The sequence below is a fragment of the Rattus rattus genome, chromosome 1 (genome assembly GCF_011064425.1).
Source record: "Rattus rattus isolate New Zealand chromosome 1, Rrattus_CSIRO_v1, whole genome shotgun sequence".
Classification (NCBI taxonomy): Eukaryota; Metazoa; Chordata; class Mammalia; order Rodentia; family Muridae; genus Rattus; species Rattus rattus.
Window position 1 is genome coordinate 67866994 of NC_046154.1, and position 17181 is coordinate 67884174.

General features: G+C 44.8%; 1 protein-coding gene across 1 annotated transcript in view; it reads right to left on the reverse strand.

The window, feature by feature from the left end:
* LOC116893795 (ADAMTS-like protein 1) overlaps positions 1 to 17181 on the reverse strand; it is a 143789-nt gene that overhangs the window by 37899 nt on the left and 88709 nt on the right. The window contains exons 8-10 of the mRNA XM_032895535.1: positions 15223 to 15351; positions 3575 to 3754; positions 678 to 812 (exon numbers count right to left, since the gene is read on the reverse strand). Coding sequence (XP_032751426.1) covers positions 678 to 812; positions 3575 to 3754; positions 15223 to 15351 — 444 coding nt within the window. The remainder of the gene's footprint in view (positions 1 to 677; positions 813 to 3574; positions 3755 to 15222; positions 15352 to 17181) is intronic.

Sequence of the window (17181 nt, forward strand, 5' to 3'; positions counted from 1 at the left end):
CAGCACAATCAAAGCAAAGACACACAGATTTCCCACACATTTCCTGTTCTCTTTTATGCATAGCTGTGTTTTCCCCATGATTCCAGAGCGAGGAGCGAGGAGCGAGGAGCTTAAATGCAAGCAAAAGACTTTGCTATTCTGGATACCAGTTGTGTAGGCAATAGCTTGGTCTCCAGTATTTGATGGCAGGGAGGATTTGCCTTGGGAACTCTATCTGGGTTGTCCATAGACTCCATAGAGGAGATGGCCTAGACAGAATTTCTGGCCTCTTGATTGCAAACACTAGCTTTGACCTTAGAAGCTGATGCTTGGTGTTTCAGAGTAAGAGGTTGGAGGGTTCACGGTGGGGAGGAGACACAGAACGAGTTGCTCCCTGCTACCCGTTTCTCAGAGTTCAGTGAGTGCCCCTGAAGGAGAGGGTCTGGGCCATGGCATCAGCCCAAGAGGGGCCATATTGGAATCCAGACAAACTATAGAGTCCAGACTGAGAGCCGCACTCACCTCGTGTGGAAAGTCAGCCAAGTTTCCACTGGTGAGTCTGGATTCTGTAGGCAATTTAGTGATTTCCTGTTGGCCACCCCCCACTGCTGCCTCCCTCCCACCTGCAGGCAGTCACCCATCCATAAATCCTGTCCAGCCCTGGATTCTTGCCCAATGTTTCTGAGGGTTGGACTCACCAAGGAGAGCGGAATTCCCAGGATCCAGGACCAGCTGTGTTCCCAGAGGGGACATAAGCACTGAAGGAAGGTTCGGTCCAGTGGCTAAGAGCAAGGCCCTGATGTCTTCCAACTGTGTGGGGACTTGGGGGGGATCTGGGAGAAGACAGATGGTGAATCAGGAGGTTAGAGCATATATGCTATGTTCAGGCAGAGAGGATAGGTACACACCCCTGTGCGTGTATGACAGGCATTGCTGCAATGGACTTGAATCTCATTTTTCCTGTAAAGAAGGTAAGCCTACAAAGGTGAGCTTCAAACTCCATATTTGATGCCTGAAATAACAAGGTCTGTAATAAGAACCAGGCCTGTGAATCTCAGGAGCTCTCGCTTTATACTGCTTTAAAGCACGCCACCGCTGGGTCTTTCTAACAATGTAGATAAATTGAAACATGTTACAAAGGTGGTATTTTTTCCAAAGGACAATTTTAGCATTTACTAAATGCCAAGTCCCGAGATAAATAGTTTTAACCATTTTTTTAAAGTTAACTCATAATAGCCTTAGGAATGAGTCAATTTGTAACTGTCCCTGCAGACAGACTGCTATCTAAGAATTTATTTAAAAGGATTTGTACAAGCACCCTTTTCAATGAGAGATAATCTAGCTGTGAGGTTGATTTGCTTTGTGGTCTAACTCTTATGGCCAAGTGGGCCAAGCATTTAAGAAAGGCAGGAAGAAGTTACTATGGGATGCCATGCAAAATCTTCCAAGGAGTCAGGGCTGAAGTCTTCAGTGGTGGGTTTGGACAGGCCCCTACCAAGTGCTTGGCATTTTGTTAGCATGTGTTAGCCATGTACATAAATAAGTGTTGATGGTGTCTACTTCAGGAACAACTGTTTTACCTTTATGGCTTTGCCAAAGACCATCACAGAGAGAACACAATGGTGAACTGTGAATCATGTATCTACATAAGAAACAGAAAGCACTCGACCCTTTTCATAGGGAAAATGTATGCTTAGAAATCCACATTTTGAACTTTGTCCCTGCTGTTGTACTTAGATGAGTACACAGTCTACTGGGCTTAGCTGCTTCATTATAAACATCTTTTTGAGTAAACAGCCATTGTCAAAAGTGTCTTTATTCCTCTCCTCCCCCCCACTTATTCATTTATTAAAAGCAAAAAGGGAAGACTAGTCTTGTCTGAGAAATAATCTATTTTCCTTGGGCCAAATGTCAGCCCCTGCTTACGTTCTTACAGCTTCTATGTCAATTCTTTGTGTGTAGGTGATGCTTATAAATGAGTGTTCTTCAGGGGCAGATTCCCCTTCATTTTCCCGCTAAAACCTTATGAGTGTCCACTTAACCTGGGCTGAGGTAACGCAGACATCTGTCCACTGGCTGCGTGAATGAACGAGAACCAATGCCACATCCTTCCATGTTGTGCATTCAGACTAGAAGTTAAGTCACAGGACTTGACATAAAATTTCATTTTGATAAACAGAATTTCCCCTTTGAGAATTAAGCCATATTGTCACTGATGAAAAAGAAATGGCATTTCCATGTTGACATTTGTTAATTGCATGAAGACTCCTAATAAAGAAAAGTCCATCAAAGCATCGGAACAGAGATTATTTTCTTCTGGGGGGTTTGATTATAATGGGGAAGGCATCATGCTGGTCCACTGTATTCAGGGTCTTACTCTATTTGGAATGGCAGGGAGAGAAAACACTTCATTGCTGATGCCACAGTCATGCCCCTGGGTGCCCATCTTTGTTATCAGAAATGACAGAGTCATCTTTACTGATGGGGGTGATCCTACCAGTGAGTGCGATCACTCAGCATGACCCCAGGTTAACAGCTCAGTTGATGAAACCCAGTGGAAAACAAATGATGTCGTCCTTTTCTCTGAGCCAATTTTCTGGGCTTCTTAGGAAGGCTGGAGGTTTTTTGCAGCTACCAATGAGATGAAACTGCAGCTGGGCCCCTGGAATCTAAGTGGGCGTGGCTAAGGGTGCATGGGTGTGAAAATCCAAGTGTAAGTCCGCAGAATATGTTGATGAGTGCATGTGTGGATGTCATTATCATGTCTCACATTTTGCACCATACCCTTAGAAAGAAAGCGCTCTCTCTCTCTCTCTCTCTCTCTCTCTCTCTCTCTCTCTCTGTGTGTGTGTGTGTGTGTGTGTGTGTGAGAAAGTCAGGATGTGGGCTCTAATTATTGCTCTAGTAAGATGGTAAGAGCCCATCTAAAAGCAGTGTCACCCACCTACCCCAGTGGAAAAGACACAGGTGGGCAAAGCAGGCTGTAGCTTGCAAGATGGCCAAACTCTGTCCTGGGGAAACATCATGATGGCCATTGGCCAGGGACCATTCTTACTTATAAATGTTTATTTTGCACATGGACCTGTGACAGATTTTATAATAAGGGGTTTTTATGCTTGGGATATGCCTGCAAAGATTTTATGCAGACTAAAAACTACCTGGAAATGGATGAGAAAAGTTTAACATATATGGGGTTTTAAACCCACGTCATTTGCTCTTCAAAGAAAAGCCTGGCATGGGAATTAAAAATTATTTTCTCCTGCCAGTTCCAAATGATGACCCTCATTCCCTAGCAATATGGGAACTCCTCAATTGTCAGGGTCCCCACAGAGAGCAGCATCCACGATTTAACAAGGTGAATAACTAGTTCAGTGCCACAAAGGTTAAGTAACAGGAGGTGGAACCAATTCTTACACTCAGCTCTGGTTGGCTCCACACTCTATTTCTGTTGGAAGCGCTGATTGCAGGATGAGTGGATAAAGGGATACTGCCTCTGTTTTACGGTCTTAATTCAGTAAGGGAAAAGGGAGGTAGAGGGTGGGTTAGCCACCACCCCTGGTCCACACAGAGGGTGTGATTTTAGGAAGCGTTTTACCTAGAATCAGGAGCTGTGTGCTCTCTGTCTGTTCTCCATGTAGATTGGCTGCCCTGCAGGAATAGAGGCCTTGGTCAGAGAAGGACACATTTGTGAGCAGCAAGGAGCCCTCGTGCAGATGGTGGGAGGAACCCAATTTGCTTTTATTTCTGAACCAAGTGACTTCAGCTTCAGGTACACCTAGGAAGACAAAAATACGCTTATCAGACAAAAATTCAGGTGAACCCAGGACATTTAGAGGCTCTGGCCAGCCCAGCCCACTCTGCAGGAAGCATCTGCCTGGGCGTCGTCTAACATACTTCAGCCAAACTAAATATCACCTTGGATTTCTCTATTTGAAAGAGCTTTTGCCTTTTAAGACTTCTAGAGATGAGTCAGGAAGGGGGAGGCCAATTAAATGAGGAGGAAACGGTGGCATCTGGTAAAAGATACTTGCCAAGTTACAAGAATGATCAAGTTCTTCTGAAAAAAACATCATGAAGTAGAAAAACTAAATGTATATATATATATATATCTCATAAAAATGAAAATCCTACAACTGAGACAGACATAATGCTCAGTGAAATAAAAAAATCCAGATAGAGGAATATATCCCTCCTGATTTCATGTTTGTAAGTGATGTACGGAACCTGGTGGCATTACACACTGGTGAAGTCTCACCAATATGGCTGCTTAACAAGACCGGAGCAAGAACCACACCAATAGACATGATAACACGGAAAGCAGAATTTCACGGGGCCTAAACCATGGACAAAGAACTACAGTTAACTTGGGAATGCTGAGAGCAGGAGAAACAGTTTTCCCCAGGGAAGAGCCCCAAACTGCTATGCAGTAGCAACCGGGCAGCCCAGAGGTCATATACATACAAGTAACATTGCATGGATGGAGCAGGCTATATTTATGGTGCCTTAAGTTTGAGAGAGAGAGAGAGGGTGGTGGAAAGTAGGAGGGGCACATGGGAGGCATTGGAGGGAGGACACGGAGGGGAAAGTTATGAAATTATATTTTTATTAAAAAACAAAACAGCAAACCAAGCAGCATTGGTTCATGTTAGCAGGCAGGAGGATGAGCGGCTCCTTTGAGGAGAGGAATGAACACAGGGCAGCGGTGACACAGAGAGGGAAATAGAGGCTGGGTCTTTGGAAATGCCAGTTGTTGACCTGGAAGTGGTCAGTTGTGGAGAGTTCACTTGGCATCTTTTTGATGTACACACTTTTTAATATAGGTGTTATATTAAAAATAAAGCCAAAAGATATAAAACATCAAAGTCCATGTTTGACCCAGACGAATGAAAACTGCTAGGAAACATGCTTCTATTTTTTATGCTGCCATGGTTTTGATAAAACAAACAAACAAATAAAGATTATATGCACGCATGTTTCGTCTGTGTGTGGGGATATGCGTGTCAATGCAGGTGTCTACAGAGGGGGCCAGAGGCCTCAAATCTGCTGGAATTTGGGTAACAGGTGGTTGTAAGCTCCCTAATGTGGGCTTTGGGAACCTAACTCATATCCTCTGTGAGAGTAGCATACAAGCTTAACCACTGAGCCGTCCTTCCAGCCTCTCTCATTTGGATTTGATGTCCTCACAAGTCCCATGTTTCTCCAGGCACAATCTTCTGGTTGGTAGAACTTCTAAGAAGTGGGGCTTAGTAGATGGTCTGTGGGAGGAATACCTTTGAGGACAGGTCATGGGATCCCAGGCCCCCTGTACTCTTTTGCTTCCTGGAGATATGGTGTACGGTTTTCCTCTTCTACACACCTAGCTGGTGATCTATTAAGTAACTACTGTGTCGAAGTAACAAGCCAGTTGATAATTGACTGGTGCCTCCAAAACCATGAGTCAACAGGAACATTCTCTTTACGAGTTGGTGTCTTGGGTGTGTTGTTACAGTGTCAGAAGAGTGACCCACACAAGGCTTTCTTCTCAAAACAAGAGAACACAAAGTGGTGACATCAAAAGCAAAGGATAGACCTCTGCCCTTCCACAGTCTTTCCTTATATTTTGGTCTGTGAGCATCAGGGAGATTGTGCATAGTCACACGATGGGTGCCCATCCTTGGTAGTCAGAGTCTGCACTCTAGGGACAATTTGGGCACCCCGGGGAGTCTCCTTGAAGTTGACAGGTAAGCAGTTTACAGTTTGTGATAAGAGCTCCTAGGTGGCCTTCTGAAAAGGCTCCGCAAGAGGATTGAAGGTTTGGGGTACTGACCCCCAGGCTTCTAGGCAGCAGAAGCTTCATCTCTATACCACCCAGCCCGGTTTGCCCACAGAATTCTGCAGCAAGCATGCAAGCAATGCTTAGAATGTCAAATGCTGGAAACTGGGGATAGCGCCAAGAAAAGCCAAAGACCTAGACTTCCAGTCTAATGATTTCCCAGAGCTGGGGCTAGATTTTGTCCTCAGACAATGTAGTGTTGTCCCAAAGAGACAACTTACAGCTAGGGGCCCCGAGCTCCCCAAGGAGATACCTGTGCACCTACTATTTGCCTTAATTGCTCAGGAAGAGTAGGGATAATAGGAGGAAATCCCAACTTGGATATTGAAGCCTCGTCACCCCAGGAAAAGGCAAACGGTGATTCATCTCCATGATACAAAGCCTGACTCCAGGAGAGAGGCTGCCAGTGTCTCCAGACACACCTTGAGAAAAGATTCAGGTAAGAGTGAGAAGAGCAGAGTTTCCATTGCAGCACCACTAGGGAGAGCAAGCGCATCATGATGTCTGCCCATGCCAGCTGGGCCTTTGAACCCCCAGCTCAAATTTTTACATTGATTTTTGTTGTTGTTGTTGTTGTTATTAAAAAGCCCCTGAAAAGGAGTTGAAGAAAAAAAGAATCTAGTTATTTCTCTCAGAAGCATGGGGGGAAATGGGTTCTTATAAATTATTACTGAGTTCTTTCCTCTTGCATTGAATTACTTCCATATAATACTTAGTTGGAACATCTTCCTTCTAGTCCCCAATGGGAACAAAAGGCCATTTCTGAGAAAGACAAGAGGAGCAAGGGGATCAGATGCCATGAGCCTTTCGCTTGATGCAGAGGGAGCACTGCTTAGGTAAACAGAGGAGTGAGCACCCCCATGACTGCCTTGTTGGGACCTGGAACTTACGTTCTTAGAGGCCACAGTTACAGCCCTGTATATGTATCCAGACACTTCTGTGGTATGATGCCCTCAGCCAGGAGATGCAGAGGAGAGAACAGATATATGGCAGAGGGAGGAGGGAACAGAGGGAAAAGGAAAGAAGCCAGGGGTCAGAGCGCTCACAGAGCTATTTCTTGCTTCTCCAGGAACTGATTGAAAATTTCCTGTTTCCTGTATTATTCCTTGCCTTGTGACCCATAAAGTCAGGCTTCTCCACAAGGGCAAGATTGGGTATACCCTGGAAAGGGCATTTCTCTGGTGAGATCAGATTAGGCATCATGGGAGAAATGGAAATGTTCAGGATAACAATGGGAAGGGGTTTATGATACTCTTTACAGTACTGTACAATACTCTCAAGGAGAAGAGGATTATACAGAAACCCTTCCCTGGTCTGTTTAGTAGCAAATGTTCCTTCAGCTCACTCTTGAAGAGACTTGCACTGTATGCTTGACAATGGGTTATCACTGTTGCCACAGTTCAGGGATTTCTCCTTTGGGACTGTGAACCTTAGGGCAGAAAAGGACACCATAAGGATATCTGGAGTAATGACCAGCCCTTCCATGGCTGGCATCGTGAATAGAGTATGGGATGAAGAAAATGCGCAAGGTCCAGAGAGCTAGTCCCCCTTCTCTCTTAAGGGATGGATACTATGCTTTAGAGACTCTCGTTAGCCCCTAGACGTGCCAACACATACTTGGAAAGGCACCAGACATACTAGCCTAATCCTGATGTTCAGTATACCTTGACACCCGGAGTGTAATGAGCTGTGCAAAAATAGACCTCTGACATCATTAAAAGTAACACTAAGCATTTACTATAAGCCAAACATGACAGAGATGTAAACACTTATTTTCCATAATGATCTCAACAGGCCATGTACTACTATCAACTCCATTATATAAAGGAGAAAAATGGGGCTCAGATGAAGAAATCTAGAGAGGTAGTGTACTGGCTGGTTTTGGGTGTCAACTTGACACAAGCTGGAGTTATCACAGAAAAAGGAGCCTCAGTTGTGGAAATGCCTTCATGAGATCCAGCTATAAGGCATTTTCTCAGTTAGTGATTAAGAGGGGAGGACACAGTCCATTGTGGGTGGTACTGTCCCTGGGATGGTGGTCTTGGGTTCTTTAAGAAAGCAAGCTGAGCAAGTCAGGGGAAGCAAGCAGGCCTTCCATGGCCTCTGTATCAGCTCTTTCTTCCTGACCTGCTTGAGTTCCAGTCCTGACTTCCTTTGGTGATGAACAGCAACATGGAAGTGTAAGCTGAATAAACCATTTCCTCCCCAACTGCTTCTTAGTCATGATGTTTGTGCAGGGATAGAAACCCTGACTAAGACAAATAGCTCAGTGGGTAAAGTGCTTGCACAGCTTAAGAACTAGAGTTGGGATCCCTAACACTCAAATGAAGGGGGCTGGTGCCTGTGTGTAATTCCAGAGCTTGGGAAGTGGAGACTGAGAATCTTCAGAGCAGTCTAGCTAGCAGGTCTAGTCAAGTTAGTAGGTTCCAGGCTTAGGGAGAGACTCTCCCTCAATATATTATGGCAAAGGACTGATTGAGGAGTTTCCCCAGCACCAAACTCTGGCCTTCTAATACATACCCACACACATGTACATGCATACACACATAACATACCACATAAACATGCACATTCAAAAGAAGAGAAAGTGCCTCTAGTCCCTGGTCCCTGAAGCTTGTTGTTGCCAAGCCAGTCACTAACCCAGCAATCTCAGAGTGGAGATCTATATGGAGACACTTTCAATGTCAGGAATTCCTTTCTCAACAAATACACTTCGCAGCCCGTTGTCATGCTAGACTATCTCTTTAGAGGATATCTGATGCTCCTTGCTGTGATTTCTAGTTACCTTTTTTCTCCCACCAGAGCTGAGGACCAAACCCAGGGAATTTGGCTTGCTAGGCAAGTGCTCTACCACTGAGCTAAATCCCCAACTCCTTGCTGTCATTTCTCAGCCATTAGAACTTTAAATATGATCATATCTTATCTTTTTTTGTGTGTGTGGCCATCGCAGCACCAAAGGTGCTGCAAGGAAGGGGCCTCTAGAAGCTACAACAGCTAGCCGAGCAGCCATCTGTTGTTGGAAAGTTTTGTCATGCTTTGGAAACATTCTCCCCTTCCTCTGTGACAACATGCCAGCACGCTCTACATAGTGTTGTCTGAGAAATGGCAGGAAGCACACTCTGCAGCAAAGCACAGTCTGGAACTTTACTGATGTCCACCAATCACTTGTCCAGGCCCCATGCTGAACTCCTGGGTATTATTTGTGTCTACAAAGGGGATGCAAACTAACCTGTGTCTGCTTTGTCCCCTGTGGCATTTCTTAACAGCAACACAGTGTTCTCTCTTGGAAGGACCAATAAATGGGTCTAGTCAGAATGCCTGGTAACGGGACCCGATTACAAGGATTAGTGCCTTTAATCTCCACTGAGCTGCCAGGAAGCGTGATGCTATAATATCCCTTTCTTCTTTAATATCCCAGACAGGATATTCTTGCTAACTGGACCATTTGTTATCCTTGGAGGGCTGCGCGTACCATGGCAGCTTGTCAGCACCTTGAAGTGGGGTGTCTAAAGGTGTACTTTTACATGATATGTTCTTAAAGTTTCTGTGTGTGTGTGTGTGTGTGTGTGTGTGTGTGTGTGTGAGAGAGAGAGAGAGAGAGAGAGAGAGAGAGAGCATGAGAGAGTGGCATGTAGGGGTGGTGCTTGGCTTGGTACAAGAAAAGTCAGTGGACACAGTGATTCAAATATCAGCTTTGGTGACTGACTAGCCTGAGGAACCATGGTGGCCTTGGCAAGAGACTTTCAACCTCTTTTCCTATCCCTCCTCAGGAGCTGGGGCAGACACTGGTCTTCATTCCCAAAACCTTCTTAGTCTTTTCCACAAGTCTCGCTGGGGGATAGGTTCCAGTATCTCTCCTAGTTGTAAATGGCCATGGCCTGAGGTAAGTGAGAAGCTCCTTTGTTATGGCCCTTGAGAGCTTTCCAGTTTCTCTCCCTTTCTGGTTCACACACACACACACACACACACACACACACACACACACACACACACACACACACACACACAGAGAGAGAGAGAGAGAGAGAGAGAGAGAGAGAGAGGAGAGAGAGAGAATATGATCTCCCAGGGAGACTTCAGAAATTCAACAGAATGAAGGCCCCTGTACCCTATGACCCTGAATGATTTAGTGAGGACTGCAGATGCAGTCCAGCTGAACACTGTGAATTCTTAAGAAAGCCCCAGTAATCTATTGTATCTGAAGCATTATGCACCGGGGATAGTAGGATTTACTCTGTATTAGACTCTAACCTACGCCAATGATGCATTCCTACTTGGCTCCTGAGCCACTCATATCTGTGCCACCAGTACTACTGTATCATCAAAACCCTTCAGAAGCAGCCCTTGCTCTTAGGATAAAAAAATCTAAACTGCAGTATAATCTATGAGCACTTGTGAGATCTAGTCCCTGCCCCCTGTTTTACTTCCAGCCTCGTTTGCCTTCTTTACCTCTGCCCTTGCCAGCCACAGTTCGCAGACAAGCCATCTCACACACCAGCCTGAGGTCACTTTGTCAGGTGCAGCCAGAGGTCATTCACACAGTTTCCTCCATTGTTCCGTTGATCTTTCCCTTAGTTTTCTGAACTCTTACCACAGAGAGAACGATCATAAGATTGAAAGTATGGGCTGGATCCTTTTTAAAGAAAAGCCTCATCCTATTCTCTGATTAGTGCTCTCTATGCCGAAGGGTTGGGAGGAGTGTGTGGGGCTGCATTTTACAAGTGGAGAGCACATGTGTGGGAAACACTCTTTAATGAGAAACTGCTAATGGCTCAAACATGTGAGGATGTCGGGCAGTCTAGGTAAAGTATGAGATGTTCTTTAAATAGACTTTTATATATCCTTTAGAATTAGGCTCATGACAGACACATGTTAATTAAGGAGCAGAAAGGAAGGAGGGGGGCTGCAGTGATGAGGGAACTATGTTAGAATGTGCCCCATGGGGAAGGTTGGAGAGGGGGACTGTGAGCACAGACTCATTCTGTATCTCCTGAAGTGTCAAAACCACTGCTATTCTAGACAAGGATGCAGTAATGGCTATCCCTATAGATGGTGCTGTATTACTATGTGTTTCCGAACCTCTCTTCTTCCCAGATGATGAGCTTCCTGGTTAATCGTACCATCTATGTGTCCTTGGATTAGGAGACCTCTGATCTAACCTTGATTAGATACTCAACTGTCAATGAGTAAAGCCTTCCTTTAAGCAGCCTTAATGGACTCACTCCCCTGCTTTTTACAAGGCGATGCTACTAGGGCTTGGCAAATCTTACCCAACCAGGCAGAAGGCCTCTAAGCTGTTGTTAGAGACAGTAGGGAGTAGGAGAGGAACAGAGGTAGCTAGAGGAAAGCAGCTTCTGAGCCATGTCACATTAGCAATGTTGTCAGAACACTGTCTAGAGACCCAGTGGGGATCGCGTCCCTACACATCCAGCTAATTACATCAAAACTGGCATTTCCCCCAACTGCTTTGGATAAATATATGATTTAACAACAGGCACAGTTTTAATTAGGATCAATACACATAGTTCTGTGGGTAGAAACAAAACTGTAACTGTAACGTTTCAGCGATGCTGACTGGCCACTGAGCTCCAGGGATCTGTAGGCAAATGCAGAGCTCAAGGTGCCTCAACAATTAAGGTGGAGGATGATAAAAAGATATCAGCTATTGACTGGCTTCCACATATGCATGCTCTTCCCCACAACAAAACCCCAGCCCACACCCAGCTATAACCTCATAGTTAGGCAATGGCCATCAAGTAAACTTCTGTATGAGGTCCAGGTGACTGGGTCTTGGTTGCCACTACAGTGGGCCAAAGCATTGCTTTTATGTCCCAGGTTCCTCATTTTCTCCCTGACTTGGCATGTGGCTTTCACAATTTCTTTTATTGGATTTAATTCAGTGTTTCTCAACCTTCCTAAGGCTGTGTCCCTTTAATACAGTTGTGGTGACCCCAATCGTAAAATTATTTCATTGCTGCTTCATAACTGTAGCTTTGCTACTGTTGTCAACAGTGATGTAAAAACCATCTGATATGCAGATGGTCTTAGATGACCCGGTGAAATGGTCTCTGGACCCCCAAAGGGTTGAAACCCATAGGTTGGGAACAATTGGTCTAATTCCTTGTTTTGCTGTCTATTCCTCTGCTGGTCTCTCCTCTTAGCAACCCTGATTCTCAGTAGAAGCCACAGGATCGGTCTTCTCTCTGAGGCCTATGCTCACAATGACCAGATCGGGAGTCCCTGTGACACAAAGACCAGCCAGTGCCTGTGTGGAGGAATCCCTGCCAAGGCTTCCTACCTATCTGGGGGTACAGGCATGAAAGGTCTTAGTTCTAGAAGGTTTTTCACATGCTTTCCCTACATACTGCAACCTGGGGATATGGTGTTTTCAGCGACAGGCTTTTATTAATTAGTTCCAATGGGCAGCCAGGAAAAACAGCAGCAGCCTGTCTGGTTTGGGGGTCTCTGGAGCTTCCCTGACTGACTCATAGGAGGTATCTTTAACCCTATCCTGGGATTTCTGTGAGGGTTTTATTTAGTAACTCTGGGCTTTCAGGAACAGCTAATCTAGCGATGCTCCCAGTGTAACTCTCTCCCTCTCCACATACATTTTTGAGTTGACTTATACAGTAGTGAGTTTCTGCCTTTTCAGACAATCTTAGTTTTGTTCATCCCTCCTTCCTTCTTCCTCTGCCTCCCCATCCCTGCATAAGCTCTCTACCCCTGGTACTTCCCCTGCTGCCACATCATCGAGGCTTTGCTTGCTCTCCCATCTACTTTAAGATTTCCCTCAGTCTAGTACCTCCTCCCCAATTTCCTTACTTGTATGAGTTCTCAAGGTTAGCACGCAAATCTAAAGATCTATGCATGAGAGATAACATTTAATATTTATCTACCTGGGTCTGGGTTATCTGTCTCAATATATTGTTTTTTAGCTTCATCCATTTGCCTGAAGATTTTATACTTTTATTTTTCTTCATAGCTGTGTAAAATCTAATTGTGCCTAGGCGCTGCATTTCATTATCCATCAGCTGAAGGGTGTCCAGGCTTGTTTCCTTTTCTGAATATTGTGAACAAAGCGGCAATGAAATGCTTGGGGAATTATCTCTGCAGTAAGGTAAAGGAGTTCTTGTGTACGCCCAGGAGTGGTAGTGAGGTAGTAGTAGATCTAGTATTTTCTAAGGAGGCTCCGTGCTGACTCCCATAGTAACTGTACGCGCTTAAGTTCCGCTAACAGTGAACAAAGGCCCTTCTTTCTCGGTACCTTCCACCTCCAGTTGCCGTCATTTACTTATGAAGATTCCCATTCTGATGCCGATGAGGCAAAATCTCCAAGTAGTTCTAATTAGATGCATGATGGTGAGGAGCACCTCAAAAACGTTTATTAGACACCTGCACTTCTTCCTTCTCTCTTTTTAGGCTTTATGAGCTCGTCGTATAATCTAGTCTCAAGCTTCTAGGGGAGATAAAGCTGGCAATGATTTCCTCCCGCTCTGCGTCTGCTTCTTCACTCGATGGACGGCTCACTTTGCTGCAAGAGCTTTTTGGTCTCATGACATCCCATTTCTCAGTTGTTAGTCTCATTTCCGGTGTAACTGGCAAGTCCTTCTGTCTGCTGAAGTGCACCCCCCATTACCTCCTCTGTCAGTTTCAGGGCATCAGGCCGTGTGTTGAGGGCCTTGAATTATTTGGAGTTGAGTTTTATGCAAGGTGAGAGGTTTCATTCTTCCCCACGTTGATAGCCGATTTCCCCAGCACCATTGGTTGAGGATGCTAGTCTTTCACCACTGTGTATTGTTGAGCTCTTTTTTAGTAATCAGATGTCTGTAGGAGTGTGGTCTTATATCTGGGCCCTCAATTCTATTCTATTGATCGGTGCTTCTCTTTTTTGTGCTGGTACCATGTTAATTTTTATTACTATGGCTCCTAATTTTTATTACTCAGTATAACTTGAGATCAGGCATGGTGATACTGCTAGCAAAATTCTTTTTTCTTTTTTTTTGTTCAATATGTTTTTGACTACCTTTGGTCTTTATGTCTTCATATAGATTTTAAGGTTTTGCTTTTATTATTTCTATAAAGAATGGATCTAGAATTTTGATTGGGATTTTAGACTTCTTTTGGCAGATGGCTGTTTTTATAAGATTAGCTCTTCTGATATGAATGTGGGTCATCTTTCTATTTCCTAGTCTCCCCCTCAGTTTCTTCCTTTCTTCCTTTCCTCTCCTTTCCCTTTTCCTCCCTCCATTTCCTTCTTTTGTTCTTCCTTTCTGTCTTCCTTCCTTCTTTTTCTTCCTTTCCCTTTTCTCCCTCCTCTTTTTGTTCTTCCTTCCTGTCGATCTGCCTGCCTGCCTTCCTGCCTTCCTGCCTGCCTCCCTCCCTCCTCCCTCCCTCCCTCCTCCCTCCCTCCCTCCCTCCCCCTCCCCCCTGTGTATGCACAGTGTATGCACATACAGGCCGGAGGTTGGCATCAGGTGTCTTCCTCTGCTCGTCTCCTTATTTCTCGAGACCCTGTCTCTCACTGAGCTCGAAGCTTACCGTTCTGGGTAGGTATGAGTTGTTAAACTCTGCCTGTCTCAGTCTCTTAGTACAGGGTATGTACAGCCATGCCCGTTGTTGGTGATTCGAACTTAAGTCCTCTTGTTTGCACATCAAGCATTTTTCTTACCCACTGAGTCATCCCTGATCCAACTCCATAGCAGCGTGGCTTTCCTTTTTCTCTGGGCCTCTTCGTCATTCATCCGAGGTCACCCATGGTCCATCTACCACCCACCTTGTAAAGAGTTAGGCCCTCTACATCGCACTTGGGCTCATCTTACTCCCTGGACAGTACTAGCTTTCCAGCTTTCAGGAACATTTCCACACTCCTTTTCCTTTTCTACCTTAATACACTTGCCCCAATCCTTACCTGCTCACATTTGCTTAATATGGAAAACTAAGATGAGAACAAAGCAAAGAAGTCTGGCTTGTCACCTCGCTGCAATCCTAGCACTTAAAAGGCTGTTGTAGAAAGGCCATGGATTTGAAGCCTGAACTACGTAGTGGGTTCTGAGCCAGCCTCACTCTGTAACCCAGCTGCTTTAACAAACACACGCAAACACTACTGCAACGGGCACAAACACAAACGAATGCCGATTAGCCTGACTTAACCATTCCATGCTATATCATATTGTACCTCACAAATGTACACAGCTACCATCTGTCTAACATGAATAATTAAAAATCCTAATGGCTCTTTTAGTCCCCCGGGCTTAGGCAGAATTAACCTGCCCACACTAACTTTCCAATGCACCCCCACTTTATGAATGAGGTGTGTGTTTCAGTTCTGGAGTCCTTGAGAGAATTTGTGTCTAATTTACATTTGTACCCCACCCCCCCAGCCAAAGCTCCATCAGTATTGGAACAGAGGAACACAAGAACGGATTTCTCACCTGCCACTTGGCAGTTGATTGTCACGTTCACTCTTCGGATGGTTCTGACGGTGCCACCGATGTCCACTGTGACCGTAGGCTTCTCTGTGTTGAGCACAGTCATTCGGGATGTTTTCACTAGTGGCTTTCCTGGAGATGAGAAAGAAAGTGAGCTCTCATCAACAGTGCTGTGGACTGAGGTGCTGAAACACCAGGAGACCAACAGTGGACACACGTCTGCTCGGGCAATACCCCACCATGTGTTGCCTGGGGGTGGGGGGAACCTGGAACCTGTTACCTGTTTACTCGAGTGCCTACCATAGACTTAACGGGAACAGAATGAGGTTGAAGAGTTTGAAGGTAAGTAACGTGGCGCTCAATGATCTAACCATAAAATATAAAAGACAATCTTTAAGGGTTTTTACTTTGGGACAGTTCTAGATTCATGTGTAGTTGTTAGGAGTAACCCAGAGCAGTCTATCCCAGTTTTCCCATAATGCAATTGTGTTATGAAACTACAGCACAATTTCATGGTCTCAGTGTGGACATTCACATGGCTAAGACACAGACCCTCTGCCCCTACAGGCATTCCTCATGAGATCTATAACCCTGGCCTCCCTAAGTGCTTTGGCCATCATTAGCATGCTTCTCATTTTCTTGCTTTTAGCATCTGAAGTGTGTTGTGCAAACAGAATTAATCTCCCCCCTCTAACTTTCTGACAGTCTGAAACCTTTCATATTTGGCTCCCTGCCAGCTCTCAGAAATCTCTAGAGATCCTTCCCACTTTTATATCATAATATGGTTGCATTCTTTAATGGTGCGGTCCTTTTTATTCCAGAGTAGTATTCTAGGACATGGGAAAAAGACCACAGTTTGCTTAGCTGTTCAGCTGCTGAGGACCTGGGTTATTTCTAGATTCTGATAAAGCCGTCATAAACACTCTGGTACAGGTAGCTGTGGGGACATCTGTCTTCCTTTCTTTGGCATAAATGTGGAGGAATGCAGTTTAACTGTCATAACTCCCCCTCCCTTCTTCCCTGATACTTTTTATTTTTCACTGGATGGTTGCACAATGACATCTTATTGTGGTTTAGGTTGCCTCTCCCTAATGGCTGACGCTGTCAACTCTCTCTCACCTGCACATTTACCACATGCACATTTTTTTGTTGAAATGTCTATTCACGCTATCTCAGCATTTGGAAATTGTTAGCCAGAAGTTTAGTAAGTGGTATTAAAACAGAAAAAAAATTACAGCAGCAGGTTTGACTTTCTTTTCAATGCTTGAGCTATCTGCTGTATAACACCATGTGTTCACACTACTGGTAATCAGATCTAGCAAAGGAATTGTGGTCCAAGCATTGGTGTTGAAGCAGACTTGTTCTTTATATTTGGTGCCCTTTTTTTTTTTTTTTTTTTTTTTTTTTACCAGATGGGAGCAGAAATCTTCGAACTAATTCCTCTTTTACAATCGAGGGCGAAGATTTCTTTATAAAGTAAGGATTACCATTACCATATTCCCGTGGGCAAATATTTGAAAGGTGACTCTGAGTAATGGCATCCTTTTCTGTTTTGTTGTGACAGTTTTGTTGTATCATAGAAAGGGGCAGAATGTGCAGATGCCTCACGTACAGCCACAGCCAGCTCCCTCTCCCTGGTTGGTATATAAGTTCCTTTTGGATGCCTCACATCTTTCCTGGGGTTTGGGGTGTGCACTGAGGCATGACATGGGCCCACTGGTCCTCCAAGGTAGCTTCCTCATCCACGTGCATTTCTTTCTCATCACTACTGATAAAGGCTTTGCCTAGATTTGTTTTTCTTCTCCCATTATATGCTGTTCCCTCTTCTTGGTCCAGATTAATACATCTGTCACCTTCAAGAATCCTTGTCAACTGAAAATAAAATAACTAGTCTGGAGAGTTGTCATTTCTCCGAGGCTCATGGTGGCATCTATTTCTACCTGTGGCCTCATTAAACGTTCA